Raw genomic sequence first — 18,642 nt, 5'->3', positions numbered from 1 at the left:
TTCTCAAGGTGAATTCCTCCCTGCTGATGGATGAAGACAAACGAAACATCTGGCACTGTGTGCAAGTGATCAGCTGAGAAGCCATGACTTTAAGCACAATGACATTTATAGTCCTTAACAGCAGGATTTTAAACCAAACATTGTGGCGATGCAAAGTAAATGTACACAATAAATGAGTAAATGAGAACGAACTATAAGCTACATACACACACTCATAAATATGTGTGAAGTGGTGGCAACCAAAAATGATTCAAGATTTGCCAAACTTTGCAAGGTTAGTGACATCAAAATTTTAAAAAAGATATTTAGAGTTTGAAGACGCTTGGTAACAATCTTTCCGTGAGCAGAATAGTGTATTTTGCTTTGTTTTTGAGTTATGTCTGTAATCTCAGCTCATTTCAGCTTTTGATTTGTTTTATTCAATGTATTGACTTTATTAAAGGTACACTATGTATCTTTTGGCCCTTTGGTAACTTTCTGCTCACAAATCATTCACTACTAGGCTTAAAGGTAGGGTAGAAAATTTGTTTTATAAACACTTTTTGTTATACTGTTTGAAACTCTTTACATCCTGAGAGCAATCAATAATAGAAGTGGTCTAAATATTAAAGGATTAGTTCACTTTCAAATGAAAATTAGCCCAAGCTTTACTCACCCTCAAGTTATCCTAGGTGTATATGCCTTTCTTCTGTCTTATGAACACAGTCGGAGTAATATTAATAAATATCCTGATGCATCCGGGCTTTATAATGGCAGTGAACGAGACCAATGAGTATGAGCTGAAGAAAGTGCTTCCATCCACATCCATTCACCATAAACATGTACTCCACGGCTCCGGGGGGTTAATAAAGGCCTTCTGAAGCAAAGCGATGTGTTTGTGTAAAAAAAAAAAAAAATCAATATTTAACAAGTTATGAAGTAAAATATCTAGCTTCCGCCAGATGCCTTCCTTATTCAATGTACAAAGAACGTATAAAACTCTTGCTGTTCAAAAAGCTTATGCTACGTCCTACACTTAACATATTCAACTTAGGGAAAAAGTGTAACTGATGCGACGGCAGTTTACACTTTCTTCAGAACTTGAATGCTCCCCGTTCTATCCTGTTCACGTCCTCAGACTCTGATTTATGTGTTTCAATGTCAACACCATCAACGCTGAAATGAATCTGCAGCAGTCAGGTGGTACAAGTAAGAGCTCTGTAAATTGTTTACATTCATTATTATTGTAATGTTATGTGCTTTTAGATATGAAGTAATTTAACGCTGTCTCTCATGACAATTTGCTCTGGCTGTGTGCGTACATGTGTTTTGAAGGAGGCATGGCTTTGGAGAGCGCTCTGAAGGGATCTCATGCTTTCAAAGCTAACTTGCTATTACTAGCCTCTCCACAATTGTCTACCCCATACTTTTAAGAGCTATAACCAGTTTAGATGGAAAGGATCTCAAACTGACTAGCTGGAAACGTTACTGTATCTATACCCATTATTAGACATGGCACTTCCTTGAAAAATAAATTCCAACACAGCGCTTCAACAACAATAATGAAATGCCCCTTCACAATAGATAATGCTTTACAATGAACTGCTGCATATGGCAATTTATCTGTTCAATAAAATACCTCTCTCATCTGTTGAGTAATAAAAACACCATCTCCTGCCTCGCTTTTACAACATTTCCTGAAAAGCCAAGCCATGTTGATTGTGTCAGAGCTCATAATAAAATGACATTCTCTTTTTCTCATGTTTTGAAGGAGTATTTTCTTTTCTTCTATAGATGAATTTTAGCTGAGTTTTTGTTTCTTTAGCGCCCTCCCTACTGCAGTATGAATTGGAAACTCCATTCATGGAATAGCCTCTTCTTCTTTTAGATGAATTTGTGGACTAAAAATGCACAGAGAGCGCCCTCCGACTACAAGTATGAATTGAAAACACCAGCGCTCATAGTAATGACAATGAATATTAAATAAATATAACTCCTCTGTATAGAAAATTGACATAAGCATATGAGAATCCAATATTTCTCCAAATGTGCATGCTTTTAAACTAAAAGCCTATATTCAGACTCTTTGCATCACAGAAATACATTATATTTTAAAGTATAATATAAAACCATTACTTTATATTGTAATAATATTTTTCTGTATGTTTCATATATCATGATGAGCTTGAGACATCACAGAAGGTTTTTTTCACAGCCTACCTGACTGAAATGCCTCATTAATATGCAAGTCATTTCAGCTCATTACTATGCAATTCTTTTGTCTTCTCAGGTGAGAATGGCCCATTATTCAGTGGTGATTCATGCCTCCACGCATACTGTGTTTCTTGGCAAAAAGTGTCTTACAAAAACTAAATCAATATATTTAGTTTTATATGAAGGAGTAGGCAGCATAATTTTTACATAATTTTGAAGCAAAAACTCTAGTTTACAACCTCCAATACCCTAAAGTATGGTAAACACAGATTTACTATACTTTTTTGGCCTTATTTCAGTGACTTAAGTTTTTAGTTTTTTCAATAACCACACATAAATGTTATTCCTTCAAAAACACAAACATGTACATACATGTTCCTCACATATTATTGTAGCCTTGTTTGTGCTGAATACAGTGTAATGACACTTTTTCCATTAATATGTTTATGAACAACTGAAAAAAGCACAAATGTCAGGGCATGTCAAAACTTCTCCAGGCCCCAAATGAGCCTCAGACTCCAGAGGGTTAAATGTTTCTTAAAATGAGAAAGGTGGCAGTGTTTACATTGATATTTTATTGGGACTATTTCAGATAAACATACCCCTAAACTGCTTGTTCAAATCAAAACCAACTCTCTTTGAATCAGTCAGATGGTCTAATTGGGCCGGTCTTGGCCAGAATAAACTGCAAACTAGACTAGACTTCATGCTGGTAGTCAAGTTTGGCTATAGAAGATTGTAGGTTATCCAGACAAGCTACTTAAGCCTCAAGACAAATCATTTCAGTGCTGGAATTGTTTAGTCATTACATCTGCTTAGATCAGCTTGATCCAGAGATGTTTCTGTCTGTGTGTGTAGGGAGAGTTTGCTGATGCATGCGTCCTGTGAAAGGCTCTCTGGGTGGGCTTATTTTTACACTGGTGTATTTCTGAGCTGGTAGCTCAGACAATATAGAGCATATAGCAGTGTCTGGGTAACTGGAATGGAGTCAAACAAGTATTTTGTAGTAAGAACATCAGAGGAATGTGGCAAACATTCATAAAAGTCAGGTGAGGAGACAAAAGAAGAAGAGATAGGGAACATAAATGCAAGTTAGTTCAAATGGTGATATTTCTTAATTATTGATATTTGTGGTCATGATATGTAGTAGTATTATGTGTAGTGATTGTCTACTCAAAACATACACAAACGGCAAAATGAAAAGCATTTGACTAAGATAAATTAGTTAAACATAACTATTGTAAAATCTATTGCAATGTTAACCATAGTAATTTGTAGTACTACTACGGGAGATTAATAGATATCTCTTAATAGATAATCTCCTGTCTTCTTTGTCCTTCCCTACAGGACAACATAAGTGTGACCCAGCTTACCCTACTCTCTCTTAATAATGACACTACTGATTAAACATGACAAATGAACTCAAAGGTTTACAAATCTTACCCTTGCTCCTAGTGGTTTTACACTGTTGTAAATCACCTCCGCTGACTGTAAAATGATCCAAGATATTACTGATTCCTCTTCCAAATTGAGACTGAATAACTATTAACTGCTGTGAATTTTAGTCTAATTATTTTTGTATTGCCCTTTTCACAATATATATTGTTGCAAAGCAGCCAAAACAGAAAAATAGTATGTTTTGCAAAAGAGACAAGTCCTAAGATGGGTTAGGTATTACATTTGAAGAAATCTTGGGAAGAACAATGACAGTTTGTCTCCCCTCCAACTGCCAGCAATTCTGTGGTTCTTTGTGAAGAGATACGACTTCACAGTACAACAGTCTGTTTGTAAGTTGTGTCTGAACACAACAGCGGATTCCTTTTTCTGCACTAATACTTTTGGAATTGGGGTGAGAGAAACAAATGAAAAACGCATAAGAAATCAGTTTTGAACATATGCAAACATTTTTACAAAACCATGTAAAATGCCATGCAAAAGGCACAATATGTAATTTTTCGCTGCTAGAGATCGCTTATTCAAAATAAAGGCATATCTTGATTCTGCCGAGATTGAGCGGTGGAAAAGAATCGGGACAGGACTCGGGCAGAAATCATGTTCATGGTTAAGATTATTAACGTTACTGGAGTATGAAGCAGAGCAGGGCCGAGTGCTGTGGGAGCGGAACGAGGCCGCTGGAGCGATTGCTAATGAGAGACGAGCGCGACACATGGCTCAAGAGCAGCGGAACTTTTATTATGCTGCAGTCGCCACTTCCGCTTCTTCCGGTCAAGTGTATGTGGGGTAACGCAGCGCTGTTTTATCATATTTGATACATTTGAGTGTGTTGAAAATGATGCTATAGCGTTACTCTGTGCGTTCGCTTGGCAGCTGCTATGAGACACTTGTTGCACACTGTAGTAAGCTAGATCAAGAAAATCAAGAAAATGAGATTCAAACAATAAGACTAACAGTGATTAGTTTTCTGCCTGTAAATGTATCCAAACAGTTGTTCTCTTGTAACGTCTAAGGGTCTGTTTGCACCTGGTCACTTCATGCATTTTCTCTGATCAGATAGCTATCCGATCGTGAAAAGACCAGGTCTAAATGCCCTCCGAAACGCATTTGAGACGGATTTAAATCCGATCGCTCAAACCACTTCAGGGGATTGTCTGAGACGCATTCCAGTCAAAACTGTCTGTATCATTCTAAATGCATCTGGTTGTTGAAACTACATATGTAAATTTTACTTCTCCCAAAAATACTAAAACTGAAACATGTGAGAGTCAGATATGACAGCGCTACTGAATCACGCATCGCCGCAGATCTCTTCAGCAAGCTGACGCGCAAACTGCCGCATATGAAAGTGAAAGTAAGACGCATAACACACAATTATCTTCATTAAAAGTAATGAGAACTTACCAGTGGGGTTGCCGCTCTCTCCTATTGCGTTCCTTGAGTTTGAAATTAACTGATGGTCAATAAAATGCACCTCATATTTCTTGCTTTCGGTGACGTGAACTCTATGTATATACATATATCGCAGGAACTGAAGATCGGATTTATCCGTTAACTTGCACTTAACCTTTTTACTTGCATTTTGTTTTCATATTAAGACCAATATCGTGATGTATCATTATAGGATTGTCTAGCGATATATCGATTATCGCAGAATCACTGACTCGCGATATTATCGTTATCGTGAGCCATTTATCGTGATCGTATCGTATCGTGCGGTACCCTCCGATTCCCACCCCTACTAATGACACATAATATATTAAAGTGTTTTTGGTATTTCCATGGTTTCTACTAAATAAAACCAGAAATCCAGGGAAACACGGGTATGACGTCACTGATAGCGATGAAATGACAAGGGTCGGGACACTGGTTAAAATTGCTTATTTCTTTGGATTTAAACATTCTTGGAAACATCTGGTATAATGTTAGTACACAAGTTAACAAAATATATAACATTGTTTGAATGGTTTTTGGATGTTTTAATTACAAAATCTTACATATTTTGCCATTTAAGTGAACTGATTCATTTAATTTAATTCATTCTGCATTCCCAGTGTTAAAGTTGGAATGAAATAAAAATATGCCTTATGTATTTAGTTATTGTTATTGATCTTATTGTGAAGGATTCATCCATCCATGCATGTGTTTTTTTTTTTTTTTTTTTTTTTTTTTTTTTAAACCTCAACCTATGGGTAGAACCACCCTATTTTTTTTTACCTGCTTTAATGTTTAAATTCTCCAAATAATTCATATACACTGTTTTATTTACAACTTGAAAAATAATTTCTACATTAAGTTTTACAATACTATAATAATTTCATGTTTGTTTCAATGTGTTATTTGCTGTTGAATTTCTTTGTAGCATTCTTTGTAATTAATTGCAAAATTCTGAGTGAAAATGATTTCAAAGTAATCCTGCACCAATTTTTTTCAGTATTCACAGTTTCATAATGTCAAATTTTATTTGGTTCACGCTGGCTGGCGTATTGTAAGTAAAGCTCAAAAATGATTCAGAGTGGCATCATTGTCATTCTTCATAAAGCATTTGAGGTCTTTTCAGTACATGACAAATAATTTAGCAAATGTTTCCATTTATTTCCTTAATAACACATTAGCTGATTGCATAATCCTGCAAATGCTAAACTTGTGTCTAAATGTGTTTACAATTTAAAAATAAATGCACATTGTTCTTGAGGAGGACATCTTTCCTTCTTACCCTACTCTGTTTGCATGTTTCGGAGTCGAGGCTGCATTTTGAACTTCTTTTCTCTCCTTTCACGTTCATGCCACCGTTACACTTCCCCTTTCCCATTCCTTCAGCCCACTGACTCTCAGCTCTGCCTCAAATGCAGGCTAGAACAGCCAAGTTCATTAAAAATGGCTGACTGATGGAAAAGAACCGGCACTCAAAGACAAGCCCTATTTTTCTTTTCCAGTCCTTTTCCCTTTTCTTTTATTTTTTTTTTAACCCTCTAAATACATCATACTGTATCTTTCCCCTTTACTGTACCTCATCATTCAAAACTAAAACTCTGCACTTGGCATCTGCAATGGGATGCCCTCTACGGGGCTGTAAAAAAAGGGCTTATGTTATGGTTGTGTTGCAGATATTTTAAACTTTAAAGCCAAAAACCAGTTCAGGTTATCTTTTCCCCCAACCTTATAAGAAACACTGTGAACATCCTTCTCGGATCAGAGAGAAGGGGACGGAAGTACATAAATAAATTTTCACTTACAGGTGGACATTTTTCAGTTCATTTTTCATACATCTGTTCAGTTGAGTGGCAGCGCTAGCTTTTTTGTGCTTTTGTTTTTCTTTATCATTGTGACTGATTTATATTTGTTTCTTATATTCTTCAGTTTTCACATTTGTCTGGAGGAAAACATTTGGCTTTTTGCATCCGTTCTCCAAAATGCTTGTTCTGTAGTGTCGCATAGATGCTGGAGCCTCTCCAAGAAATAATCGACATAATTAATTGATTATCAAATAATATTTTTTTAGTTGTAATCCTATTTGACTACTTTCCATATTTTATTTCACATTTAAACTTGAAGCCTCAAGACATTTCATGACGTGTTTAAGGCTAATCTCGTTTCACAATGTTTGAATGTGTATGATCAAATTTTCTTGTTTGGTGAACTATTCTTTTATCAAGAACTTTTTATTATTATTATTATTATTATTATTATTATTGCCAAATATCACACAGTAGCATACTCTTCATGACTAATCATATCAACTTTATCACGCTGATGTTGACGTTTTATGTTAAAACACAATCAGTTGTAGACAAGTTTCATGTTATTTTATTGATGTATAATTAGTTTTTATTGTTGATTAGCTTATAGATTATATTTGAATTAACTTATATTAGATTTTTTTTATTTACATTAGATTTTATATTAAACTATATTCAATATTAATTTTTACATTTTCTGTTTTCATCTTGATTTTAAAGAATGATTTTAGTAATTTTAGTGTGTTTGTCATTTCTATTAGTTTTGTCTATACAAGTTTTAGTTTATTTTACTTTTTAACTTTAACTGAAAAATTAGATGTTGCCTTGGCAACTAGCTTTCAAGTAATGAAAAAATTTTTTTTTTTTTATTTAATGGATTTAGTCTTTAGTTAAATGCTCTTAATTATAACCCTGGTTTCAGAAACTTGAACATTTTCACTTCAATTTCAAAGACATTTTTCGCTCTTTTTGAATTTTTTTGCTCTTTTGAAATTAGCAAAATATATAAAAAAAATTCCTTCCATTTGTTCCATTTCTAACACAATGAATAGATTAAGCAACTTGCAGTACTGCTGAGCTGTGGTAAGCAAATCTATCATCAGTGTTGAAGAACTTTTTAAATGTAGATTTTCTTGCTGAAAGGGTGGCTCCCGTTCATACATCCACAGCTGTGTCTTCATTTCGCATTTGAGGGGTTAAGCTTAGAAGTCTGACAGCTTTCTGGAAAGACATGTTGATATATCTTTGTGGTTGAGGGGTAATTTCACGGTATAGAAATTAGAGAGAACGGCAGTTACACATGCACACACAGTGAGGTATTGGCATTTTTTGTTGCCAGTGTCTGTAACGGAGAGCAACCAATGCTACAGGGGGGAAGAGAAGAGATTCCAGATGTGAGGGGTTTTCAGCAAATGGAAGGGTGGTATTGAGATGGAAAGCTGGAAAATGAAAAGATGATGTTTTGGATAATTTGAGTACAGACTGATCTGCTGCTCTTTTATCGTACAAGTGATCTCACTTAATTGGTCTTCTCAGATTTGCTATATTTATCTGCTTTGAGCAAAAATAAGGAAATTAATAAATTACTTTTTTTAGGAAATGCATATGGGTGGGTGCACATTTGTACAGCTTCATTGCTTTTTATTTCCACCCTATTATCCACATTTGCATGCTAGTTTTACCAGTCCTGGTTCTATGATGGTGCTACTGGATGCTAAACATAACATAACATATAATGTAGAGCAATCCAAAATCTTCATCAATACTAGTTATATCTTGCCAGTCGGTGTCCTAATCTGAAGTTCAACATTCTGCTTTCATACATACTCAAACATTTAATCAGTATGATCTTAGATTGCACAAAGAATTTTGTGAATCCTCTCGCTCAACCAGTTGCTTCTGGTTTCTGCTTTGGCACACAGATACTCATAACCACAAGTCTTGGTCAAGTCTAAACCATAATTACTACTGAAATGCGATAAGAAGACTCTAGATCAGTGGATGTGGCCAACGTCTGCCAATTGTTGGCTGCTGGCATTTAAGCACAGAGAAAATGTATTTATGGAAAAAAAAGAATTTGAAATAAAGGCTGTGTAATTAATAGATTAAAAAGCATTTATTATATTTATCTATTATTCAAAATGAATTACAATGGATCTGAAAAACAGTATCCCCAAAATATTTTTGGACAGTCAAGGCACACTTCAAGTATGAATTTCATTGCATTAAATTTGATTTGTTTTAGAATTGTATGTTTTCTCTAAATTTAGAATGGCGATTATGTTGTCATACTGATAAATGTATACCTTGAATGCATTTTAAAGGAGACCTATTATGCCCCATTTTACAAGATGTAAAATGCATCTCTGATGTCCCCAGAGTGTGTATGTGAAGTTTTAGCTCAATACCCCACAGATATTTTTTTTTTATAGCATGTTAAAATTGCCACTTTTAGTGGTTGAGCAAAAACGCGCCATTTAAATGCAAATGAGCTGCTGCACTCGGCCTAAGGGGGCGGAGCTTCAAGAGCTCGTTCTCCGGTGTCAGGAGTCAGTCAGGAAACACTATAATGTCAGAAACTGCGAATATATGCTGCATGGAGATAGAACAGGTAAAGTTTGGTTAAATTATGATTATAACTTGTTGTTTTTATCCACTATAGGCTATTACTGCAAGCCTGTTGTACCGTCCGAATGATGGCCAAAACTTTACAGATGAGTTTTATGGCGTTTATTGTACTTAACAAAAGATGAAGCGTCAGTTTTCACTTTAAAAAAATCACTGTAAGCACTTAATAAAACACTGCAAGTGTGCATTAAAATATTATCCATAAACTGTCTCTCTCTTGTATTATCACCAACATATATAGTGAAGTACACAGAAACACTCGTTACAACTAACAGCAAACAAATATATAAGGACAAAACCTAATTTTTAAAGTCTACTTTAGCCATTTTTAAAATATGACAAAAAATTACACTTATTACAAAACGGATAGTTCTGGCCCTTGATTCTGATTGGTTGAGCCGTGTTGGAAGTCGTTGTAAATTCCCGAAAACACACAGCTGACCACATTACATACAGTGCTCAGCGTAAATGAGTACACCCCCTTTGAAAAGTAACATTTTAAACAATATCTCAATGAACACAAAATAATTTCCAAAATGTTGACAAGACTAAGTTTAATATAACATCTGTTTAACTTGTAACATGAAAGTAAGGTTAATAATATAACTTAGATTACACATTTTTCAGTTTTACTCAAATTAGTGTGATGCAAAAATGAGTACCCCCCACAACAAAAACTGCTACATCTAGTAGTTTGTATGGCCTCCATGATTTTTAATGACAGCACCAAGTCTTCTAGGCATGGAATGAACAAGTTGGCGACATTTTGAAACATCTACCTTTTTCCATTCTTCAAGAATGACCTCTTTTAGAGAGGATGGAGAGTGATGTTCAACTTGTCTCTTCAGAATTCCCCATAGGTGTTCGATTGGGTTCAGATCAGGAGCCACTGAATCATTTTCACCCTGTTCTTCTTCAGAAATCCAACAGTGGCCTTAAATGTGTGTTTAGGATCATTGTCATGTTGGAAAAGTGCACGACGACCACGGGCATGGAGTGATGGTAGCATCTTCTCTTTCAGTATAGAGCAGTACATCTCTGAATTCATGATGCCATCAATGAAATGCAGCTCCCCGACACCAGCAGCACTCATGCAGCCCCACATAAGGACACTGCCACCACCATGTTTCACTGTAGGCACCATGCATTTTTCTTTGTATTCCTCACCTTTGCGACGCCATACAGTTTTGAAGCCATCAGTTCCAAAGACCTTTATCTTGGTCTCATCACTCCAGAGTATAGAGTCCTCATCTTTGACAGCATGGGCCCTGGCAAACTCTAGGTGGGCTTTTTTGTGCCTGGGCTTTAGGAGAGGCTTCTTTTGTGGATGGCACCCATGCATGCCATTCCTCTGCACTCTGTTCTGTACGCCGTATTGTGTCATGGGAAATAGTCACCCCAGTTTGGCTTTCTTCAACTTTAGATAGACTTTCTCATCAGAAGATGCTCCTGTCGAGGTGATAACTTCCGTGGATGACCTGGACGTCTCTGTGAGATGGTTGCAGTTCCATATTTTTTAAACTTTTGTACCTATTTTGCTACAGTATTCTGACTGATAAGTAAAGCTTTGCTGATTTTCTTGTAGCTTTCACCTTTCTGGTGTAAAGAAATTATTTTCTTTCTCAGGTCTTTTCTTTCTTCAGACATTTCTCTTCCATGTGGTGCCATTGCTGAAAGCATGAAATAGAAAGGGGTTTTAACACCCTTTTATAGTCAACTGTCTGCTGGACACCTGTGTAATGAATAATTAGACTCGCCTGTGGTTGAATTCTTGTTAAATTAGACATTTGTAGTCTAAAATTTAGCTTTGCTTCAGAGACTTTCAGTGGGGTGTACTTATTTTTGCATCACCCTTATTTGAGTAAAACTGAACATTTTGTTCTCTAAGTTATATTATTAACCTTACTTTCATGTTATAAGTTAAACAGATGTTATATTAAACTTAGTCTTGTCAACATTTTGGAAATTGTTTTTGTTTTCATTGAGATATTGTTTAAAATGTTACTTTTCAAAGAGGGTGTACTCATTTGCGCTGAGCACTGCAAGTAACGGTGCTCCACTGAGTGTGTATGTTGCTGTTTCTGTCTTAGCAACCACTCTTAGCAACATAAACATATGTATATTCTTAATTGATTGTGTTCATTGAAGTTTACTGCATTATCTAGAAGAGTATTGTGAGAGAGATATCGAGTGACCGAGTGTATTACCTGCATTCAGATTTAGCATTTTCCTTCAGGTCAGTCCTATATTCATAATAAAAAATCAGTTTGAATGTCCACTGCAATCTTGTCCTTTTAACATTTAATGGGTTTTCTTATGCCCTGCTGACACTGACAGCACTAGTCAAAGCATTTGTCATTTGCGTCTTGTTCCATGTTCACAACAAGTTTCAATATAAAAGACTTTGCGACTGAGTGACTCGCTTATAAAGACAATCTTTGCCACCATCTAATGGCGTAATACATGTAACTTCTGTTGCTGTTCATGGTCAGGGGCGATTTTTTTTTTTTTCTTTTTTTTTTTCTTTTTTTCCTGCGGAAGGAAGGCTTTAAATGATTTTACTTCATGAAAGTTGCATTGATACATATTTTTTTGGCTTTAATATTTGTATTGTGTGGTAACTATTTTATAAAAGCAATAAGCCCCATGAAGCCGTGGTTTACAGTGAATATATAACCACTAACAACGCCCTTGGCTGTTATAAATTCACTGTAAACCACGGCTTCTTGGGGCTTATTGCTTTATTCTAAGTGCCCAAATATGTTTGTGACTATATGTATGTATGTATGTATGTATGTATGTATCACTTACAGAAAGACATTTTTACCTGTTTAGCTGACTGTCAAATATCAGATCTGTCAGCAATATCAGTAAGCGTATTTTGTGCATAAAAGTGTAGTAAGTGATTTCTGAGAACTACTGTTGAAAATGTTTGGACTGAGCACCACAAACGCACTTGTAGTCAATCAGCAGTAGGGGGCGTGTCCACTTATGATGGGGAGGAGAGAGAGTGTAAGAGGGGCATTTGAAGAAAGACTGTAGAAAGAGAGATGGCTGAAAGACATTATAAAAGAGAAAAGGTCAGTGAAATATCACTGGGAAAAGAAGGGTTAAAATCAGGCAAGAGCTTCAGGACCCACTTTAATATTAGAAAAGCTTTCCAGTGCTGAAGAGACCGAAGTGGGAAGGTTTTTTGTTCTTTCTTGTCATCATCTTCGTCTATGACAAAGAGACATTCACTCTTGCATTGTGTGTTTGTGCATTTTGGTTTGGAGCAATGAAGGGAGGGGTGTGTTTGTTTGGGATGATTTCAAATGTCAGCAGTTTTTCTCAGAAATTGTTTACTGCACCTTTTAATAATAAATGTTTTTGTAAAAATATTATTACAAGCACCCAAATTTGCTTTAGGACTATGTATATAGAATATATTTAACTTTTATCAGTGATGTTGTTTGCTTTGTTTCAAAGATATTAAGGAGTTTTTGACTTTGAAACAGAAATGGCAAGGCTTTAAAGCATACATGATGAATGTCTTGCTCCATTTAGTGACTAAACATGGCATATATAACTTGATCTCCCACAAGAGAAGGGCTGTAATTATTCAAGCTTGCCAAAAAGGAACACAGAACCATGTGCTTCTACATGCCAAGTTCACTCTACTTGATTCCCTACATTTTTTTTTTATTCGGTTACTTTCTTATAATCCTGTCCAAAGCAAGCAAATTTTAATACAGTGAGATGAAGCAGAGAGGAATAAATAGATGCAAATGATTAAACCAAGTAAATAGTCATTCTCATGAAATATACATATTTAACCACATACTTGAAAGAAGGGAGGTGGGCTGGAATAATCAAGACACATCCTTGAATTATTGTGTTTAGAAGAAATTGCAAGCATTGCAGCATATTTTTGAGAGTAGTAGTGTAATAGTCATTTTAGTTGGAATAAGTTGGATGAACTTGTATTCACTGTGTTGGATTTAAAGTGTTTATCTTGTCTGTGACATTACAAGGGTCACCTTTATTTTGTTTAATAATTTGCCTCATGTGATTTTGGGAACATGAGCCAATGGTGATTCTCATAAACATTCTTTGCATTTCTCTAGATAGAAAGATGCAATCAGTGATTGAGACAGGATAATGATCTGCTGTTTGTGCCTGGTGAGACCTCTGTATTTTCTTGAACTTCAGATCTCAGACTGACAGCTAGGAAGTGAGAGACCGAGACGACGGGGGGGTTTGAATTGAATGGAAAAGAAAAAATGTGTTGTTGAAGATAATTGTGACCCCAAAGAGCTACATGTTATCCGTCACATTTTAAATTTAACAATATGAACTAGCATAAAATAACAGTTTTTTTAAGAAATGCCGTAAGATAATCCCGCCTCCTTCACTTATAATCAAACTTTGTTACAAAGTGTTACTGAAGAAACTTAAAATCCATCGAATCTGAATATTTAGAATAGCCCACATCCTTTTTAAATTTTCTGGCTAATGAACTAATGATTAAATCCCCTTCTGACCTCATGTATTTATGTGTATTTTGTAGGTGTTTTAAGTGCTGCCGAATGCTCCTGTGGAAGAAATCACTTCACATGTGCGGTCAGTGCATTTGGCGAGTGCACATGCATCCCGGCGCAGTGGCAGTGTGACGGGGACAATGACTGCGGAGATCACAGTGATGAAGACGGCTGCAGTGAGTCTTTTTTACCACACACACATTCATGAGAATGCAATAACTTAATATAATTACATAAAACAAATACACATGCACACACACATTTATTTATTCAAAGACAGGTAAAATTGTTATTTAGTCCTCTGCTTTGGCTACAAAAGTTATTTTCAAAGGTAGCATACATGTATATGTTTGCTGGAATATCTTTTCAATTGTTGCAGTATTGAGTGCACTTCAAATGAATTTTCTATTAATTGGTCAAACGGGATAGCAAAATGTTCTGAATTGGTTTGCGGTTCAGTCTAAAACATTTAGAAATGTCACTCATGCATTGTAGAGCTTGTAGTGGTTTCTCAGTCTTTAAAACAGTGACGTGATTCTTTTGAACAGAACAAAACGAGCACTAGGATGAAGTGAGAATTCATCTACAATCAATTAAAATTGATTGTACAATTGAGTTGTACAAGTTGATTGTACAAATGGAATACAATTGAAATTGATTGTACATCACAAAGTGCATTTACATGCACTTTAAAAGTCAATTTCAGTCAGACTAAAACCATCATTTGTCTTTTTAAAATGTCATGTAAATAGCATTTTAGCATGACTGAAATCGTAGTCTGAAACTGAAGTCCATTTTTTGTGAAGTATGACAAACAGATCTACTTAATTCAGCTTTGTCTAGCATGTATATACAACCCTTGTAAAAAAGAAGTAGTTTTCTTCTTATAAAGTACTTATTTTGGAAATAATATACTTTTAAAAGAATATACCTAGTGTGAATTGAATGTGAGGTTATCGGACACTTGACATGAAAGTCATACATCAATTTATTGTAGTTTAAATTTATATTAAAAGCAATTAGCTGAACATTAGAGTGCTAACTAGGGACAACTGCACTAGAGTAAAATAACTGATGTATACTTCAATGTCATTTATATTTAAAACATATGTGTCATGTTTTGATGAAATTGCACTTTAGTATATTAAAAATATATTAAATTTAAAACTGCTGTCCGTAACTTTTTTTGGTTTAAAAATGATCAAATATCGATTTTTGAACGAGAACATAACCAGCCAGTGTTCAAAACTATCTCCTTACCTTAGCCTACAACGGTAAACTTGTAATAATGTTTTATAAGTCATCATTATGTTACATCTGTTTACATGAAGAATTCTCACATCAGCTGCAATAATTAAACTTATCATTTGGATGGCGGATTGTATGGGATGACAGATTAACTTTAGAGATTAGACTGTACAGAAATTGAAATCTACAGGTAACGCTAATACACACTAAATACACATAGTCACGCAACGCTGATGTTGTTAACACTAACAATTTGAGAAGAAAGTATAACAATAATAATAATTTGCATGGTTTGATGTGATCTGAGCTAAGCGTTAGTTAGATTTAATCACCACTGGCAGCGCGATTTATTGTAATGCTTTTTTACTCTCAATTATTCAGAACAAAAGTGGCAGATTTGTTACTTGTTCAGATGACATTTTCCACTGAAAATTCTTACTTTGGTCATACTTCCAAGACGTTGAATCTGTGATTCCGAAGTATCCACACCGATGTGGTGACTGACAGCAAACATTAGATTAATCCGCAATGAGGAGCCATGCTGATGCACAACCCACATAAAGATGATAATTCCGCAAATAACTGCAATTGCAGGTTTCAAACAGAGATGGCGACAAAGAGGCAAAACTTACGGACTGCAGCTTTAAATGCAATTTTGAATATAAAATGTAAAAAATTTACTTTAAAACTTTTAATTTAACATTATTAATTTAACAGTGCACTTTTTAAAAGTGTGCTTAAGTGACTAATGAAAGTGTACGCTCTTTAAGTGCACTTAAGTGGCCTTTTATTTCTTTAATATTATGTTATTTGCACATACAGTGTGTTAAATATACTATTTTCTTAAGTAAACTACAAGTGCACGTTCAATACCATTAAGGAACTCTTCTTTTTCACAAGGAATAGTTCACATTCACAGTGTGGTACAGAAGGCAAAATTCAGGATGGCTCTGACATCATTCTACAACAGCACAATAGAAAGCATCTTTTTGGGCAGCACCTCACAAACTGCACCTGACAGGGCTGAATGACCCTGCTGAGGGTGATGTGCTCAGCTGAGCGTGTCACTCTTTACAGGGCCATATAGAAGCCCTTTACCCTCGCATCAGGATACTTAATCCAGGAGGTTCAGAACAAGCACTAGGGAAATCATTAAGGACCCTCACCATCCTAACAATGGCCTCTTGTCAATGCTGCCTTCAGGCAAAGTCTAACGTAGCCTGAGAACACAGAAAGGCTCAGGAGTCTCTTCCTCCATGTAGATTCCTAATGAGGAACAAGACTGAAGAGCTCACTACACAAAACGCACACAGACATGCACAACATTACCATGCACACACATTTCTATGGACATATACGCATATAGATATATGGTTTCTGTACAGGTTTTTATACACACACTCCTCGGCTAAAAGGGGCCAAAATGGCTACACACTAAGCTTTTAATTGTCTTAACCACAAATCATTGGTTAGGAAATTAGCCAAATTCAAGTAAATGCACTACTTAAAAAGCCATTGTTGTCTCAGAAAAACATCAAAGACAGAATGAAGTTTTTGGCAGAATATGGGAAGTTTTCTGTGAAGTGATAAATCCCAATGAAACACGAGTTGCATGGTGAGGCTCCAGAGTGGTGTGGGAAATCTAATAATAAATGCATCTGTACCAGTGAAGCATGGAGGAATAGCTGTCATTGTGTGGGGAGCCTTTTTAGCTGCTGGTATTGGTGAGCTGCTTCACTGTGAAAAGTCATTTAATGCTTTGGAGTTCAGGAGAATATTGCAGAATGGCTTGTTTCCCACAATTGAAAAGTTGGTATCTAAAGAGGAATGATTAGATGTTATTGTTGGGATTCCATACTTTCCTTAGACAATGATTTCGTACAAACTACATATTCTGTCCCTTACCCCTAAACTTACCCATCACAGAAAACTTTCTGCATTTTTACCAGTAGTGGATGAAGTACACAAATCAAGTTCTTGAGTAAAAGTACAGATACCCTATTAAAATAGTGCTCCAGGAAAAGAAAGCGGTGCCAGTTCCGTTTTTTTCCGTAAGTAGAACAGGGAAGCGTAATACAGCGTAAGCTTTTTGAAGAATACGGAAAGCTATTCTACTTACGGAAAAAATGGAACTGGCGCCGCGTTCGTTCCGTAAGTTGAATAGGGAAGGTGTAGGACATACAGCGTAAGCTTTTTGAAGAATACGGAAAGCGGAAGCACGTGCAAGGTGATCAGTTGTGTTTATAAACCATATACATTTATTTTATTTTTTTTAGAAAATGAGCGATCGTTTCGCTAGATAAGACCCTTATTCCTCGTCTGGTATCGTTTAAAGCTCTTTGAAGCTGCATTGAAACTGTAATTTTGACCTTCAAACGTTTGAAGGCCATTGAAGACCACTCTCACTCTCAAGATCTCACGTTCTTGGCTCATTTTGAGTCAGACTTTGAATTCAGTGAAATGTTAACTGGAGACTCGCTCTGACTGAATAATTTAAATCAGTGAGTTGTTGACTCGAGAACAGATGTAGTCAGATCGGTCCAATTCACGAATGAAAGTACGCTCATCAAAAACAGCTATTATTGTTATTTATATTTAGATTTATTTATCTTTCAAAATGTCAGAAGTTGAAATTAGATGTTTAATTGTTTTTAATTTCATCTCATTCCTTCAGTATTGCCCACGTGCTCACCACTAGACTTTCACTGCGATAATGGAAAATGCATCCGACGCTCATGGTTATGTGATGGAGACAATGACTGCGAGGATGACTCCGATGAACAAGACTGTCGTGAGTAAATTTATCTTTTTTGTTATAGTTTAAAGATAAAAAAAACAAAACATGTTAGTTTGTTTGGCTTTGTTGTTCTTTTAAAGACTGATGTGGTGATTCTGTGCTGAACTGCAATTCTATATTTTACATTTTAAACAGTTCAAGTATATTTAACTTATTTAAAACAGCATGTTTAACCCTCATGTTTAAGTTTTGACCAAAAATTTGTATGTTTTAGATTTTTTTTTTTTTTTATGTTTTATTTCATTGGAATGGTATGACACTTGGTGAGTTTGTGGCATTGCTATGTGAACACACACACACAAATTGTGGACATAATTCAAAAAGGTTAAATGGTCCTAAAAAAAGACTTGTACTCCTCGTGGTTAAAATATGACTGCCACAGAAATGAATGGGGGGAAAAACATACAATCTTTAAATCACAATAGCACTCAGCATTGAAGGGGTTAATTTAAAAATAATACCCAAAAAAAGGAAAAAAATTGTATGGGTTAATTGTATTCTAAAAAAATCAGTGGAAACAAATGGATCATAATACCATTAGCCATTACCATAGTACTTTTAA

General features: G+C 35.5%; 1 protein-coding gene across 1 annotated transcript in view; it reads left to right on the top strand.

The window, feature by feature from the left end:
• lrp4 (low density lipoprotein receptor-related protein 4) overlaps positions 1–18,642 on the top strand; it is a 127,446-nt gene that overhangs the window by 42,282 nt on the left and 66,522 nt on the right. Inside the window, 2 exon segments of the mRNA XM_048185291.1 lie at positions 14,065–14,211; positions 17,958–18,074. Coding sequence (XP_048041248.1) covers positions 14,065–14,211; positions 17,958–18,074 — 264 coding nt within the window.

Source organism: Megalobrama amblycephala, linkage group LG3, assembly GCF_018812025.1.
Source record: "Megalobrama amblycephala isolate DHTTF-2021 linkage group LG3, ASM1881202v1, whole genome shotgun sequence".
Taxonomy (NCBI): domain Eukaryota; kingdom Metazoa; phylum Chordata; class Actinopteri; order Cypriniformes; family Xenocyprididae; genus Megalobrama; species Megalobrama amblycephala.
Note: the sequence above shows the minus strand (reverse complement) of the source record. Positions and strands in the feature narration are given on the sequence as shown.